Below are 17,134 nucleotides of genomic sequence, written 5' to 3' on the forward strand. Positions count from 1 at the left end.
CTTTCACTCAGTCTGTGGGCAAGCCCGACTCCTCCCATCAGAGACCTGCTAATCAAACACTGCCTAATTTATCAATGAACGAGCTGCAGATCTCGGCAAAACATCAGGGCAAGAGGTGCGTGTGCATGTAATGCTGCAGTCTTTAGAGCTCATAGTTAGAAAACTTAAAGAACCAAATCGGTATGAAAGCCCCTCCTTCAATGGTATGAAATGAAACAAGTACACTGCTTACAAAATGCCTGTCCAGCCTCCCACTCAAGACAGCTATAATAGAGAATAAAAACAGCAACATTAGTATGTAATATTTAGCCTACTACTGTTTTTTTGTTTTTTTACTTCTCATTGCTGTCAATTAAAATACAATATACCGTTCAAAAGTTTGAGGTCAGTAGCCAATGGATTATTTTATTTTTCTTAAAAGTGAAAAAAAGAAAAAAGTATTTGGTATAAACATTGCAGGGTTTTTTCTTTTCATCAAAAAATCCTGTACAAAAAAAATGTATATTACGGTTTAAACAAATATTAAGCGGCACAACTGTTATTAACATTGATATTAATAAGAAATGTTTCCAACAAATCAGCATATTTGAATGATTTCTGAAGGATCGTGATGCTGAAAATTCAGTTTACCATCACAGGAATACATTACATTGTAATATACATTCAAATAGAAAACAGTTTTAAATGGTTTACTATTTCACAATATTATCCTACTGCTTTTACTTTATTTTGATTAATGAAATGCCTTGGCAAGCATAAGTCTTCTTTCAAAAACATTTTTAAAAAAACCATACCGACCCCAAACTTTTTGTATGTCCTAGAAGGTATTTGTTTAGACCCCATGACAGGTTCCCTCTTTATTTCCAAAATCCCCTGTGTAGTCGACTAAACACATGAAATGATTTAAAAAAATAACTTAACAAAATGGTCATGAATTCAAAATAATAGGAAATAAAAAAAATGTTTGATGGACCTTTTCAGAGTAGCTTTATTTAATGTGGTAGGCAACTGACAAAACAACTCAACACGTTCAATACATTTTTTAATACAAATAAATATAAAATACATAATGGATGAGATGCAAGAAATGTTGGTTATCGTGGCTGTAAAAACCTACAGTACCTTATCAGCTTATCAGACAACACACAAAGAAAATACAAAACCTTAGGCTACATTTTTTCTTTCTAAAGCTAATTGAACTCTGTGATGCTTCTGCATAGATGTACCAGTAATTTAAGATCTTGGTTTATGCAAATGATATTGTACAACAATGGAAATTGATATAACACAACTGGAAATGCTATGTGCGTCCTCAATGTAATCCACATTAATGTACACATCTTTAAAACCTCTAAGGTTACTTAGGACCATTTCTGAAACTGCCAAGGAAGAGATACATGTCAGGTGGGAAGTCCTGAACAGATATAAAGACATAAATATTATTATCAACAATATAATTGGTAAGACTGTCCATAAAGGGTTTAAGATAGTAGGCAATACATTCGAAAATCACAAATAGCCTTATTACAAATAGCGAAATCTTAATTGCTGTGGGAGCCAAAAATCAATGTGATGTTTTCTCTCTCTGCAAGTATGGGCAATGAAAGTAAAAGTTATAATCATAAAATGTAATCAAATACAACAATGTGATCCCAGTACAAGAGTACACACATAATGTGCATGCAAAAAGATAACCACAGATCAGCATGACTCAATGACTATGGTTCAGGTAATGGCATTACCAAATAATTTTATCTATAAAGTATGCAAACCTATAGCAAAGTGATCTTACAGAGCAAATATGACGGCATTTGTTGATTTAAAATGCAGATCCTTTCGTTTTAGACTGTATACTTCCATATATGACTATTAGTTTGGCTTACACTTTATTTGAAGGTGTCTTTGTTACACTGTCATTATACATTTAATTACTGAGTAATATTAATTAACTACACGTACTTACTAAAGGGTTAGGATTAGGGTTATTTGCATGTAATTATGCATAATTTATAGTTATTACTACAGTAACTACATGTAACATATGTAACAGTAACACTGTAAAATAAAGTGTTACCAGAGTTTGTTGAACAGCAGATGCAGGGAAGGGGGGGAAAGTGATGCTAAAACCGTAATATCTAAAACAAGCCCCTGTGCCACACCTGTACTTATAGAGAGTGATACACGATCAGACGCTGTCAGTGTAGTTATACAGAGGAACGGTGTGGAGGAAAAGCTGGTTTTATTCTTGAGGTGACAGACATCCTGCAATTTTGCTGCTGCAGCTCAAAAAATCTCAAAAAAAAAAAAGTGTCAGGGTCCAAGACATGCAGAGAAAATCACTCTGAAATGGTCCTGGAGAGTCTGTCTAGAAATGATATAACTCAAATACTTTCAGAATTCTAGCTCTTGTGCAACTGTGCAGGAAAAAAAAAGAAGAGGAAGAAGAACAGTAAAAGATTTTTATGAAGTGAAACTTACAAGCCTTCTATAGATATGCTGAAAAACATGGTTTTGTAAAAGCTTTGCTAGAATGCTAAAAATGAATCACCTAACAAGAATAGTTTCGTACATGATAGGAAAAGGCATTGTCCTGATTTAAAAGCGATATATTATAAAGTCTATTCAGATTTTCCCAACCTACTATAAGCTGTGAACGAATTAAGTTGTCAATGCGAGACTGAGCCTGTGAAACTTCAAAGTTTATTACAAGTTTAATAATTACGGAGTAACAGTGAGTCAACCATAAGTGTCTAATAGCTTATTAGCTTTCATAATAAATCATTACGTAAGTGAAGCTCACAACATTTCACTTTTCATATTTGCATAAATATCCTTTATGTTCAAAATAGTGTTAAACAAAAAGCAGCATTTGTAAACCCAGGCCCTTCTCCCCAGTGCAGAGAATAAGCACCAATCTGCACCAAATGGGCTTGAACATGGCAGCTTGTTGTTTCTGCGGCCACGCTGAGAAAGACTATTCCTACTTCTGCAATTCCCTATCATCATGAAAACCCATGCATCTGTGAGACCAGCTGGATGAACTATAACCCAAAACTTGTGCTTAAATGCTGAAACTAGTCCAACGTGACAACGTCGCCTTTGTTATTCCAATGAGTGAAGATGATGTGCTTCAGGAGCATTAATTAACATCCAAGAATCATCACGCTGAACTTGCAATAGATATGTCATATAATACAAACTCCCCTGAATGAGGACAGCAGCTATCAATTTCATGTGCATTAATCCGTTTTTATTGACTTTAGCCCTAATATTTTATATCAAATGGCTCCAAGAATCTTTAAATTCAATGATTGTGCTCACATCACTTATTGTAGCAAAACGTCAAGAAATTGACTGAAATGTTCATGCTACGGTACAAAAGTTAAGGGACGAGCAGTAGACAGGATTCAGAGCCAGTCTGCCCCCAATTAAACAAAAGAGGGAAACTGGGTCAGAATCACTTTGGGCTCTAAGTGTTCTTTTCAAGTCTGCACCACAGTGTGCGTTTAAGACTCCCGACAGGAATCAGAAAACTGCAGACAGCATGATGAGAGCATACTGTAATTGATTTGTGGTGGAAGACTTTAAGACCAACAAAACTATATGAAAAAAAAACTACAATTGTAGCTTCTGATTAAAAAAAAAAAAAAAAAAAAAAAAAGAAAAAAAGATTGTTCACTGAAAACAGACCTGAGATATCCAGTACCTGAACTAAAGCAGCTGAAACAGACCATTACACTGTTGAGACGGGTCATGGGTTTTCATCATGAGTGGGAATTTGCTCCGGCAGGGCATCTCTGACAAACCGGCCGAGGAGTCCAGTCGTTTTTTTAGAGAACCGGTGTGGGCGGCTGGAGCCAGAAATACATTGACCTATCACAGCTCTCCCACACTGTGGTGGGCGGAGTGTTTCTCACGCTACTGACCTATAACAGAGTCCAGCCACTTTCTGTAGGAAATGGCAAAGCTGCTTTGCTCGGGGCTCCTGCAGCCTGTGATGATTCTAGAGACAAACGAGTGCTCGGAGGGAAGTCCGGGGTGGGGGAGCAGGGGTCCCCGCTTTAGCCGCTTGGTGTCCTGCGTGTAGCTTCCGTGTTTGCTCCCATCCAGAACACAGTCAACGTCCATGGCCTGGGAGGCGCTGCCGTCGTCACAGGGTTCCTCGCTGAGGAGGACATCGGTGTGGGTGAGAGGTGGAGACTGCGATCCTGCCCCCTGGACGTGCTCCCTCCGCCACTGGTGCCATAGGTAAAAGACATGTCGCCTGTTGAAGAAGCCTGGTTTTGAGTTTGTTCAAAAACCACATACCCGTTTACTATACAACAAAATGCTCTTTACGTTATAGTTATGGTGGGTCACAGGTTTGTCGCAGAGAAAATACAATGCTCAATGTTAGAATAACAAAATAAATAGGCTTATCAACTTTTAAAAAGGACGACAAAACATTTCTTTTGACTTTTGTTCCTGATGTCAAATTATGACATGCCCTCATCTTTAAAAACCACAAAAAAACAAAAACACAATCCAAAGTAAAAGAAAATACATCCCAGACTACATTACATACAGTTTGTGCAACAGAGATGAACATTGTGGCAACTAATATCTCATTGATGCGTTAATGCGCTTAATGGCTGTTCTGATAACCACTACTTTTCCTGGTGGAACAAGAAAACTTTGGTGTGATTTTTGTACAATCTGAATTCCTGAACATTGAATTTTTCCTTATCTGATAACTGTTATTTTATTATATTTACAACTATTTTCACTTTTAAAAAATCATAAAATAAATGTTTACAAATCCAAAACTATAAAATAGAACTAAAATAAAGTTTGTCACATGCCATCATATGCTATCCAGACTTAATTTAGTGCATGGGATATATGGACAACTTTAATGATAGTGCTTTTTAGAGCTGCTCCCTAATTTCCAATTAATCAGTAGTCGACCAAAATTGTTATAAGTCAGTTAGTCGCAGAAAAAAAAACTTGTGGCTAAGTCACGCAGTCCGTGAGGGACAAATCGTTCTCGGCGGTTCCTTATGGTAATTACAGTATGTCGGTCAGGAAATCCAAACATTCACCTTTCCATCCATCGACCTCAAATAGGCCTGTCATTTGAAACATGTAAGTAACTTGGCTGCTCGTGCTCACTCTAACATTAACCTAAATAAATGTGCGCTAGGCGCATATCAAAGTGTTTGTGTGAGAATGTGGAAGCTAAAGTATAGCGCACTTACGCCGGACACTTAAACAGCAGAAACAACTTAAAATACTCCGTCATTTTTGGTCATACAGATAAGAGTGAAACATCATTCAAAACTGTTTTATTTGTTTAAACTCACAATAACAAGAAAACAGTGCCTATGTAAAATAAAAAAAACAAACAGGATGCGCTTTCTGCCGTCTCAGTCTCTGTGAACTGGAGCTCGTCAAAAAATAAACCAAAACTCAGTTTAAACTTGCCTCACAGACATGAGAAATATATCTATAGAAAGCTTGAAATGTCAAGCGATTGCCAACCAATTCAAATGGAAAATAAATATTTTCAGATTATGTAATTTGTATACAGGCGTACTGTCCGAAAAAGCAGAAAACATTATCAAAAAAAATGTTTAGACAGTCTGTTGTTTTTTTCATGACACATTCATAATCATTACTTGTGCCGGTGCACTGTGGCAAGCTTTATGTGTGCGCTTGAGCGCTGATTAGGCTATGTATTATATATAGGCAATTAAAGGCTCATTATTATGATTTATATGGCTTATTAATATGCACGTGCAATTAGTCGAATAATCGCTTAAATGAGCGAATACTAGTGGACTAGAAAAATCTTTTTTTTTTTTATTAATTCCTCATGTTTCATGTTTAAGCATTAAGTGGTGTGAAATGTTGCACAAACAATAATCTCACCTCTTCAAACTAACAGCAGACCTGTAAATGAAATATATCTGTTGCTATGATGCACTCTAGGAGGAAAAACACAAGCTAAAGGTATATAAACACCATTCACTGAGCAGCTGCTCCTTGCATCAGACACGAGGGACGAGGCTGGGAAGGGGAAAAACTAAAAGAGCTAGAAACAGAGATCTAGCAAACTGCTTGCCTCTCCCTCTGTGAGCTACAACTCTGCAGCAAAAGACCATCCATCATTTTATAACAGTAAGCCATAAACACATCAGGCCAGATCAGCTGAGGGCCAAGGACAGACTTCTGGCAAACAAAGTCACTGTATTTCAGTGAGACTTGTGGAAGCACAGTCTGATGTTGCCTGACTCTGTGACTACTATCGGCACAGCAAGACCTGGAGATCTGTTACTGGCTTCAAACACTTTGTCTGATCACTCTCACCTGTGGCACCACAGCGTCTCGTGGCCCGGATATGACTCGATGAGATCAGTGCAGAGCTCCATCTCCTGATGGAAGAGCTGAGGGATGACGTCATTCCGGTGGTTGTCATCAGACGCTCCCGCCGAGCTCTCTCCGTTCGGCTGCTGGGTGGGGTGGAGGTCCCTCTCACCAGCCTGGCTCAGCTCTCTGGACAGAGCTCTGAGCAGGTGCTGACGGTAGTGGAAGCCGCTGTGATCTGACACGTGCATGGACACCCAGAGTCGGGTGGAGGACAGCTCATCATGCAGAACCTGGAGTATAAAGTCACAGAGTATTATCTTTATTTAACGTAATCATGCTTCAGGTTGTTACAGCAAAATTTTACGTTATTGTTCAGTTGCCAAGTTGTCAAGTCACCTTCATTTATATAGCGCTTTTAACAATATAGATTGTTTCAAAGCAGCTTTACAGTGATAATAGGAAATTAAAGATTTTTTGGCTTTACAGCAGCTCTAGAGTAAAGTTATTGTCCAGCTAAAGTTAGCTTTGATTGATTCACTTCCGTTGCAAAGATCATTAGTTATTAACTTAAGGGGCAGCTTACAGGACACCATTTTAACTAAAAACAGAAAACTCTGAATGCGTTCTGGCCACTCATTTGCACGACACAACAGTGTTTGATGGCTCGAGAACGCAAAATCTGTGAAAACGATGACGCCACGCACATGCATATTATGTGTTCAGTCTATAGGTATGCGGCTATGCGCATTTGAATATATATGTGCGCAGGCACGTAGTCTAAGATGTAAGAACTATGGATGTCAACATATCAATTTATTCAAAAACCTCAAAAATGTTATGCAAAAATACAGTATGCCTATTAGTTACTACACATCGTTAAAATGTGCAAAAATTCTAAAAGGCAAAAGTGAGTAATTTCTGTAGCACTGCAAAAATTGAGGATGCTTAGGCTATTACATTTCTGTCCAGCAACAAGCCATTTTTTAAGTTACAACAAATAACTGATAAATGGCTGATATAAAATATATATACAATTTTGTCTAAATAAATAAATAAAAATTAAACACTAAACCTGAATCAATCATTTTAAATGCTTTAAATGCATTTTAAAAGGGAATTTATGCACAAGACATAATGAATATTCATTTTGAGATTGGCTAAAAGTTACATTTAAGTGATGTTAAACCTTTTGTGCTAATAAAGATTAGCTTTAAGTGAGTGTTAGATGACAGAAAGGGTGATCTAAAAATAAAAGTAAAGGACCCGAGCATGCACAATTAAATATCCAATATAAGCCGATAACAGAGAAAGTATTTTAAAGCTGTAGTATCTCTGTTCAAAATCTGCAATTGCAGTTATTTGCGGAATTATCAACTTTACGTGGGTTGTGCCTCTGCACGGCACAGTGCGGATAAATTCAATGTTGTGAGGACAATGTGCGGCTGTCAGTCACGGTGTGGATACTGTCATTCGAAATCACAGATTCTACTTTTTGGAAGTATGACCAACATAAGAATTTTCGCCGGAAAATGCCATCTGAACAAGTAACATCCACTTTTGTTCTGTCCAACTAAGGGAAAAAAAAGCATTGCAGTACATCGCGCTGATTCAATCTAACGATCACTTATCATATCACTTCAAACCGTGCAAATTCCCATGGGCCACACCCCCTTGCCCCAGGTGTTTAAACCTCCCCTAAATATTATAATATGAAAGGCTCCAATTTAGAGCGGCAAAGCGATTATGCGCATCCAGAGCGCAGAATGATGCACTTGAAGCAACGCAAAGTCACAGCGTGCAGCGCTTCGCATTGAAAAGTTCAAAGCACAAAGCGAAGAGATATTTGATGCTTAGTGTATTATATCTATGCAACAGTTTATTGAGCCTTTTCTTTTAACAGTTTTAAATTTCAGTTACGGTGCGCATGAAGAACAATTCATAGTGCTCTCGACTCCAGTGCTGTAATCTAACAGACACCCGGGAGAAAGGAACATGATTTAGAAAGCGCAATAAACTCCAGCAAGATAAAGTCATTTTATGCAAACCATAGACCTTTATCTACAAATAAAGTATAATAATGGGAACATTGATCTTGGAGAGAGTGTCATCGTGTTACTGTCGTAAGCGAACACAACGCGCTGTTTGAATGCTGAATGGAGAATGACTGAGGACAGATGAGTTTCCATTAACTTTAACGACTTCAATATTCATTTTTACCTCACATTATGCTATCGAATGACTTAAGAAGTCTTGGAATATAGTGCATGGAAACTTTATGGTGCTTTACAATGTTTTTTATGCCTTTAGCGGAGCTTAAAGGGATACTCCACCATTTTTTCATATTAAACTATGTTATTCCCTTAACTAAGACGAGTTGATACATACCTCTCTCATCTCAGTGCGTGCACTCAATCGCTCTGGCTCGCGGTGACACTTTGATAGCACTTAGCTTAGCCCAGTATATTCAGTGGAAGTCGAAGTCGAAGTACTCCCAAAAGTGCTATTGCGCCCTACATTATAGTTATCCTTTTTAACCCGCTTAGAAAAGCGCCACGTTTTATTTTGTGTCACCATACTTGGTCGTATAACTACTCATGTAACTGTTTTTAAATAGGGAAAACGTTGACGTGTTTGGTCACTTCTAAATTCATTGCTGTTAGATACCACTGAATATACTGGGCTAAGCTAAGTGCTATCAAAGTGTCACCGCGCTCCAGAGCGATTAAGTGCACGTACTGAGATGAGAGAGGTGTGTATCAACTCGTCTTAGTTAAGGGAATAACATAGTTTAATATGAAAAAACGGTGAAGTATCCCTTTAACAATAACACAATAGTATGCACAATATTGGACCTCACTGAGAAGCTGCAGCCGTGGCGGGATGATTTTTGGTGTGGCAGACCAGCACGGCAGATTGAATGTAGCGGAAACACTAATCTAATTTCAGTCACATATATGTGTCATTACCATGGGAACGGTTGCAGTCTCTTTTTTTCTGTAGCCTCTCCGAAGTCCGAAGTCTTTTGCATTTTACAACGGGTGAATCTCCAGTTGTCACTGGTGATTGTCGTTTGAACATTTCTGGATCGATCCGCCATCAAGTTGATAAGTTTAATTATATCAAGTGCTGTGAGCAAAGGCTATAAATCTCCACCTCCAACATCCTCACACGCAACATGGCCTACTAGCCGAGACACCTTCTTTATGTGTACAGATGTGACGTAATGACGCAAAGACATGCTCAAATTTCCCATGGAAATACACCAGTACCACTGGAATCAAAAACATTATTACAAGCTTACTGTTTTGAATCGAGCTAAGGCAAGCAGATAGTTTTGAACACTGGCTGGTTATGTACTTGCTCAAATTTATTTTGGATAATTTTTAATCCAAAAAAGTTACGGACTGCAGCTTTAACATCACAGACTTTATTTCACCATGATTTCATTTAGATTGTAAAACTCAGTAAAGAACATACTAGAGATCTAGGATGGAAATTCAGACTAAAGAAAATAGTACCAAACAAGACATGCAGAAATGTAAGATGACAGCCGCATAACCCAATTATCCTGAAATAGCCTATGAATGGCTCAGACTGGTTCAAGTCGGTTTAGTCCTGGATCATTAAATCTGCAGGCTCATCCTTTTTATACGAGGGCCTTTTGCTGGGATTGAGCCCCATAACATTTGCCTAATTTCGTATCCAATTAAGAATAAGCACACATCAAAGGTCTGGCACTTAGTGACCCCCTAAGAGCCAATAAGCTGTCCTGACTAACATCACTCAGCTCTTTCTGGAGGAAAATAAACAAAGCTAATAAGACAGAAAACTGATTCTGTAATCAGGTCTCTTCCCAAGTTAATTCAAGTGGAGAAGAAAGGTATCAAGATCATCAAAGGCTCAGGTAGATTTATCAACCTCATAAATAACCATGTCATGTTGCCTTCCTTGTAACACAACTGATGATGTACCAGTGTGATCCATCATTCCTTAAAGTAATCCAAAACAAACCTAATCTTTGAGACGTACACAAACAAAGCAAGATCTAACAGACACATGTTTTCAGTCATTATGATGAATTACACGGACATGGAGTGGACTGAGATGGCCTACCTTCAGATTGCCTTTAGCCATGTTTTGCAATACCCAGATGCGATGAGACCAGGCATTGTAGTTGCTGGGGTAACGGCCGGCTGCATCTGCGCAGACCTTCATCTCCTCCTGCAAGGCTCTCTGCAGTCGCTCACACCGTCTCCTGCTCACAGCGTCTCCTCTGGGTTCAGCCTGATCCTTCAGTTCTTGTCCAGAGCACTCGTTCTGTAGCCGCTGCAACACCCAGCGCCTGTGTCCACACAACACAAACAAATTCAGCAAACTGATCATAAACATATGTCTGGATGCACAAGAAATTTAACACACTTATGGTTTTATTTAAGAGAGCAAAAATCAGCAAATTCTAAAAAAAATTATTCTTTCAAAAGAGTTTTAAATTGGCCCAGATTGACAACGCCGATAGCCTCATGGGCAGCGCGCCGACATATAGCGCTGTTGCGCTTCGGGCGACCAGAGTTCAAATCCCGGCTCGTGGACCTTTCCCGATCCCGTCCCCCCTCTATATCTTACCTCGCTTCCTGTCCACTCTATACTATCCTATCACAATAAAAGCAAAAATCACCACAAAAAAAATATTATTAGCCCATATTATCTCAGCACCCTGAATATCTGACGACACAATATCATCTGCAGACAATAACCTGATCCAATTTGAATTCAAGTACTTATTTGCAAAATATCTGACAGCTCCAATGTGTCCTGCAGGTACAAATAATTTCTCAGTCTTGTCAGTTGCGCAAGCTACGGGTGTTTAATAGTGTTCCAGGGACTTAAGTAAATTGGTTTGCCCTTGCCCTTGCAGTAGTGACGAAATTCTGCTTCAGACAGTGCCATTGTTGACATGTTGCAAGAGGTCTGCAACTGCAGCCGGTTTCATTTCATGGTTGCCTGGACACTGCTTTCGTTTCAGCCAGTTTGAGAGCATTGTCTCTACCGTACAAATACAGCTACATGAAAGCAGGGCACATTTTCCGGTACAGCACATCAAACTATTCCATTATTAATTTCTTAATGCCTAATTTATTATTCGTTTTTTTATACATCACTATTTGAAAATTCAGACTCATCTAATTTAATGGTGAACTAAAGTACTCTGGAAAAATAGGACACTAGAAGCGTGCAGAACGCAGCACTTCTATAATGTGTAATTTAATATTTTAAAAGACCTCATTTAACTGTATACACTAAAAGCAGAACATCTTGGGAGAGTCACACAATAAACCCTCAGTGCACTAAAGCAGGTGCCTTCACTGAATTTCATTTTTCTATTATATTTATTCATAGTTACAAAAAAAGTATATTGATTTTTTTATTTAAGATATTAAAAAAATGCCCAAACATTTTATTATGAAAAAACAAAAATCAAACTTGATTGAGGGCTGTGGGCCGAATGTAAACGTTCCACTATATCCATTTATATTATTAAAAAAAATTTGTTTGATCAAAATACACTTATATTCTCTACAAATAATGCAAAAAATAAAATAGAAATGAAGATATGCTTTCCCTTTTTTTTTCAGCCATCTTGTGACATGACATTGTGGGCCCCGATTTAAAGGGAACCTATTATGCCCCTTTTTACAAGATGTAATATAAGTCTCAGGTGTCCCCAGAATGTGTCTGTGAAGTTTCAGCTCAAAATATCCCACAGATAATTTATTATACCATGTTGTAAATGCTAATATTTTAGTGGTAGGAAAATCATGTTGTTTTTATGCCTGTACAGCTCGTGCCTCAGATACTCTGCTAAAAACTAAAACATCTATTTGGTTTTGATTATCATCTCTATCGCGGTCACACTCATTTGACATAGCAGTTCATCATCATGAAAGTTTATTATCTGTATGCATTTTAAAGCCAATACAGTCTAAACTTCTGATATATGGTTTTCTAAACGCACACATCCGAAGCACACATACAGAAAGCAGGATGTCAGATGGCGCGTCCCTTGAGTATTAAACTAACTTCTCTTTCACGTCTTATTGCGCTTAAACTGTCAAATATACTCAAGGTTATGTCAAACAAAGTTCACAGAAACAGTCGGTTATGTGTGTGAACGTAAACAGCAAGTAAAGAAATTGCATGTGTATATTAGATCTGAGTATTAAAGTGAAAGCAGTGTAATATACAGTACCTTCTGCTATATATGATGTTAAAATGAACAGAAAATCACTCGCTGCTCTTGACTGAATTAACTTAGCTTTAATAAGAACACTTTTCTTACATGAATGCTGCTGTTAAATGCTCTGGCGAGGAGATAAACATGGCGGACTGAGTACAGCTCACTCAGGCCGAGGTCTATGCTTATTTGTGACATCACAAAAGCTAGAATCTGCAATTGGCTTGATCTGAGACACTGCTTATATTTATGGGGATTGAAAACAGAGGAGTGGGTGGATTTTTACCATTATAGGGCGGTTGTCCACACACACTGCCGACACACATTTATGTTCAAACACCATGTGAAAGTGAATTTTGCATAATAGGTCCCCTTTAAGATAAATTAAATTCATGCCTAAATTTTTTTTAAATCCTCTAACCTGTGTATCCATGTCTCTGGGCTTTTAGGATGCTTAGATAGTGCTAGTTTGCCCAGGTAAAGGTCCTTTTCTGGGTTTAACACGCCACACTGCAGGAGCTCTTTCCTACAAAACATACAAGTTCATCAATGCCCAGATGAATTCACAAAGATATGCAAAATCAAAACAACCAAATAAAACAGTACAGCACCACCTCCTGGACGATATGTTTCTTCCATGCAACATTAGCTTAAAGACATTCAGTCAAGATTTTTATATAAAAATCCAAGTAAAGAATAGTAAAGCTGCTTTCTTAAACCAGGCATGGATTAAATATCCATAGTGTTTCCTGTACAAAACTAAATGTTAGCAAAGCAGTGAATTTGTGGAAATAATTGCTCCCCATCTCTGAAATTATGAAAAAGCCACATTTAGAGTTCAATGTAGCAGCAGCCTTTTGATGTCTTTTAATGTCCCAAATTAGACACGACTTTCTAAAGATAACAGCAATGACACATTCAGCGCAATAAAATGACACTGAATCCTGACATCAAAGTGAAGAAAGAGAGAGAATTTCTAAAATAAATAAGTGAATAAATACCATAGATGTACATGATCATTAAGAAAATATATGAAGGTTTTCAGGTAACAATCATGAAATACAATGAAAATGTACCTGACATTCCACGCAGTGGTAAAATCTGGGTTTAATAGAAGCAATGTGCAGGTTATATCTACCAGTGCTTGAAGAGAAGGAGAGAGAAATCATTTTTTTTCAGTCTGAACTGTTGTAGGAACAGCCATCTTTTAATAAAGACTTATGCTGCCTTCATGTGCTGTCGGAATTATAGTTAATACTAGTTTGCTAGTTAAAAAAACAGGACATGAACGCCCTCTCAAGTCAAAATTCAAATGTGATGAGCTTGAAATCTCAACTTCAGAAGTGGGAAGTAGGAAATTTCCGACAGCACGAGAAGGTAGCATAAGGTCACGGCAATGTGAGCCGGCTGAACAATCTAACCCAATAAACCTTCGTCCTACCTTCCCGGTCGAGCCACTGCTTTCTCTGCCTGTAGAGCAGGAGTTTATTATGCACATAGGGCAGCAGGAACTTGACACACCAGCTCTCCACTCCCAGCTTATTCTCCACCAGGACGATGGGGCTTCTGTTGTATCGGGCTTCGGGGCACGGAATGAGGCCGATTTCATCACTGTGAACACATTTTAAAAGATAAAAAGCAGAACAAGTCACAAGGCTATTTTAAGAAACTCTGCTGAATACTAAGGAGCTGAAGGCAAATGGCAATGCACAAAACATCTCAGCTGACACCGAGTCATTACAGATGTATCTCTCTGGCAGAGATACAAGAGTGTCATAAGAGAAGAGTGAGATGAAATCACTGGGACAGGGCACTGACCTTCAAATAGGGAACACACAGGAAAATAACAATTGCAACATTTAAAAAGACAGGCAATCAAGATATGTTTCATATGTGCACAAAAGTGATATGTTTGGATACACAAGAGAGCCACAATGTTGAAACCATTGAATCTATCACTCCAAATACCAGGAAAAAACAAACAAAACAAAAAACAGACATGGACAATTATTGAGAAAGATGATAATAAATGTAGCATTAAATGTTTTGAAGCTCGTCACGCCCTTTAGTAACTGACAAGCGAGTAAGTTAACTGATAGAAGCACCAACAGCTGTAACATGACAAGCATGCACACTTTTCACTTCGCGTTTCACTCAGAAAAACTTTCAGCGTTTGCACGGAGCAGTTAAACAGATATCCCAGACAACATATCACACGAGCTGGTCTAAAAGCGAGGGTCGGTGAGCTCTACCTGCTGCTGGCCTGCGCCGGGCGCCAGCGGGTTAGAGCTGGTTAGTAGCCCGTTAGCCAGCCACTGCCTGCGCAAGTTACACGGGCTGCTGCACTATGTTCTCCCTGCGGCTGAGCGCGAGGGTCTGAACCACTGGAAGCATTAAACTAGACGACCGCGTGGTAAACAACGATGAGAGATCACATACGTACATGTTCGGGTTTCTTTTAAAGGCGTTATTGATATCTTTCACAACTCTCTGGACCAAGACATCCACCTCCTCTTCCGACTCAGCCATTTTCAGAGCCCGAGTGACGTCAACGCGGGTGACTCAACCTCATCCGGGACATTTCCCAGTCATCCAGTAAAACATGTGCTGGAGGGATGTCGATTACTCTTGTAATTTCTGTAAAGGTGAAAAGGACACTAACTATTTCATTCATTTTTCCATTGCATAATGCATACATACAAACATATATTGGATTGATGTGGAGCATTTAATTAAGACAAATTGAACACTGATTTGACATAATAATAGGCTACACTTCAATGATCATAAGGCGTAGGCTACTTCATACATTTGTTAAATTAATGGGGAAGTTTCACACTCATTCAATGAAATGGTCTGACTCCAAACCTAATTTTTCTTGCTTTAAAAATAATGTAAGCTTTATTGTTCTGTTTTGTGTAATTGCCATAGTAAAAGGGCAATTAGTTTAACAGTAAACATTGTAAGCAGGTACGATGTTGTATAAAGTAGCACCCTTTTCCTTTTGTCTGTTGTAATTTTGTTCTTGTCCTCTGGTACTGTTTTTATTTTTATTTTACTTAAGTTACTTTGCATTTTTACTTTGAATGAATATGTCTCATTGTATTGTTCTGGTTATGGGGGGGGCTAAACATTATTTAAATTTATTAAAGGACTCACATATAGAAACAGTTTTAATTGCTTTGGTACTATGTGTATGAAAAATTGTCTAGATATATATTTTTATTTCTTTTTCAAGAACAAGAACAAAAGTTGGGTTTTACTTCCTTACATTTAAGTAGGCTATATGAAATTAAGCAAAAAATTAAATTGTTCCACCAGTCTTTTCCAGTAAACAATACAGTTTGGCAAGGTGACAATATTTATTTGATAATAAAGAACGAATAGTTTTATTAGAAATTGAAACTCTGCCAATAGCAGTATCAAATAGGATCAAAAGCAGAAAGTGGTGCCAAACTGTTTTGGGTATTAGCTCTGAATAATGCCAAGACCCCTATGGGAATCGCATCCATGACAATAGAAAACTCCCTTGGTGTCATGGAAGCATTGGAAAATTGACAAGACAGGCTGTGACTCACGAAAATAACCAATCAAAGCCGCCATTTAAGTTGGTGGCAGGATATTTTCTCTTTTCCATCAAAATCAAATATCAAACTAAATATTAATTTTCAGGTCAAAGTCATGCATATATCAGGTCATCACAGCTTACTCTATTTTACTCCTATACAACAAGCCAAACGATACACTGATTTGGTAAACACACTTGTAGCCTCTTTTATAAATAGGCCTATATAGAAAACACATATGTTATATGTTTTCTTCAATGACATGAACTAATCATTACACTATATGCTTAAAAGTTTATGTATTAGTCCTAGTTTACATACAAACTTTTAAGCTTCACACCTCATCCTCAACAAACTTCAACATTGTAACACTGATGTTGCTGGATTTAGAATCAATACATTACACTCTAATTTACCCATCACCATCACCCTGCATTTTATCCTGCAACTTTTATTATTATTATCATTAATATCAACACTCCTGTCACTTAGGTGTGCATATGCCGCATGCGTGTTGTTATTGAAGGGACCAGACTGATGTTACAGTGAATACCAGTAGAGGGAGACGTGGTTTTTGGTCTGGGTCTGGTGTGTTGAGATGGTAATCTGGAACAGAACTGAATTACTCTTCATCATGACAGTTTGTGGATGAGTTCCAGTTCTTGATATGAGATGATAAAAAAACTTAAACTGACTGGTGTTACCCCATAAGTAGATGTATAGCAGTTTCTAAACAGACAAACAACTTAAATTGTAAAGCTAAGCTAACTAGTTTAGTTTATTTATTGAAGTTTGTATTTGGTGTTGGCTTATCATTCTCACTAAAAGAAACTGTGAGAAAGTGAAGTTTTCCTGATGTTTGGAGAAACAGGATGAAGTGTTTATCATCATAGCATAATAGCATAACTATTTAAATGCTCACAGAAAGTTTTTTTTTATGAACATGTTCCAGTCGTTACACAATATAGGTAACAAGAGTTCACTGTGA

At 37.9% G+C, this 17,134-nt stretch overlaps 1 protein-coding gene across 1 annotated transcript; it reads right to left on the reverse strand.

Moving 5' to 3' along the window:
• Positions 1-1,684: 1,684 nt before the first annotated feature.
• ptar1 (protein prenyltransferase alpha subunit repeat containing 1) lies at positions 1,685-15,200 on the reverse strand. The gene is made up of 7 exons (XM_079871277.1): positions 15,024-15,200; positions 14,022-14,191; positions 13,657-13,723; positions 13,002-13,106; positions 10,462-10,690; positions 6,349-6,638; positions 1,685-4,264 (listed from the first exon to the last, which is right to left on the reverse strand). Exons 1-7 carry the CDS (start codon positions 15,107-15,109, stop codon positions 3,919-3,921), a joined length of 1,293 nt encoding a protein of 430 aa, XP_079727403.1. The 5' UTR covers positions 15,110-15,200; the 3' UTR covers positions 1,685-3,918.
• Positions 15,201-17,134: the final 1,934 nt, after the last annotated feature.

The sequence above is a fragment of the Squalius cephalus genome (genome assembly GCF_949319135.1).
Source record: "Squalius cephalus genome assembly, chromosome: 5".
Taxonomy (NCBI): domain Eukaryota; kingdom Metazoa; phylum Chordata; class Actinopteri; order Cypriniformes; family Leuciscidae; genus Squalius; species Squalius cephalus.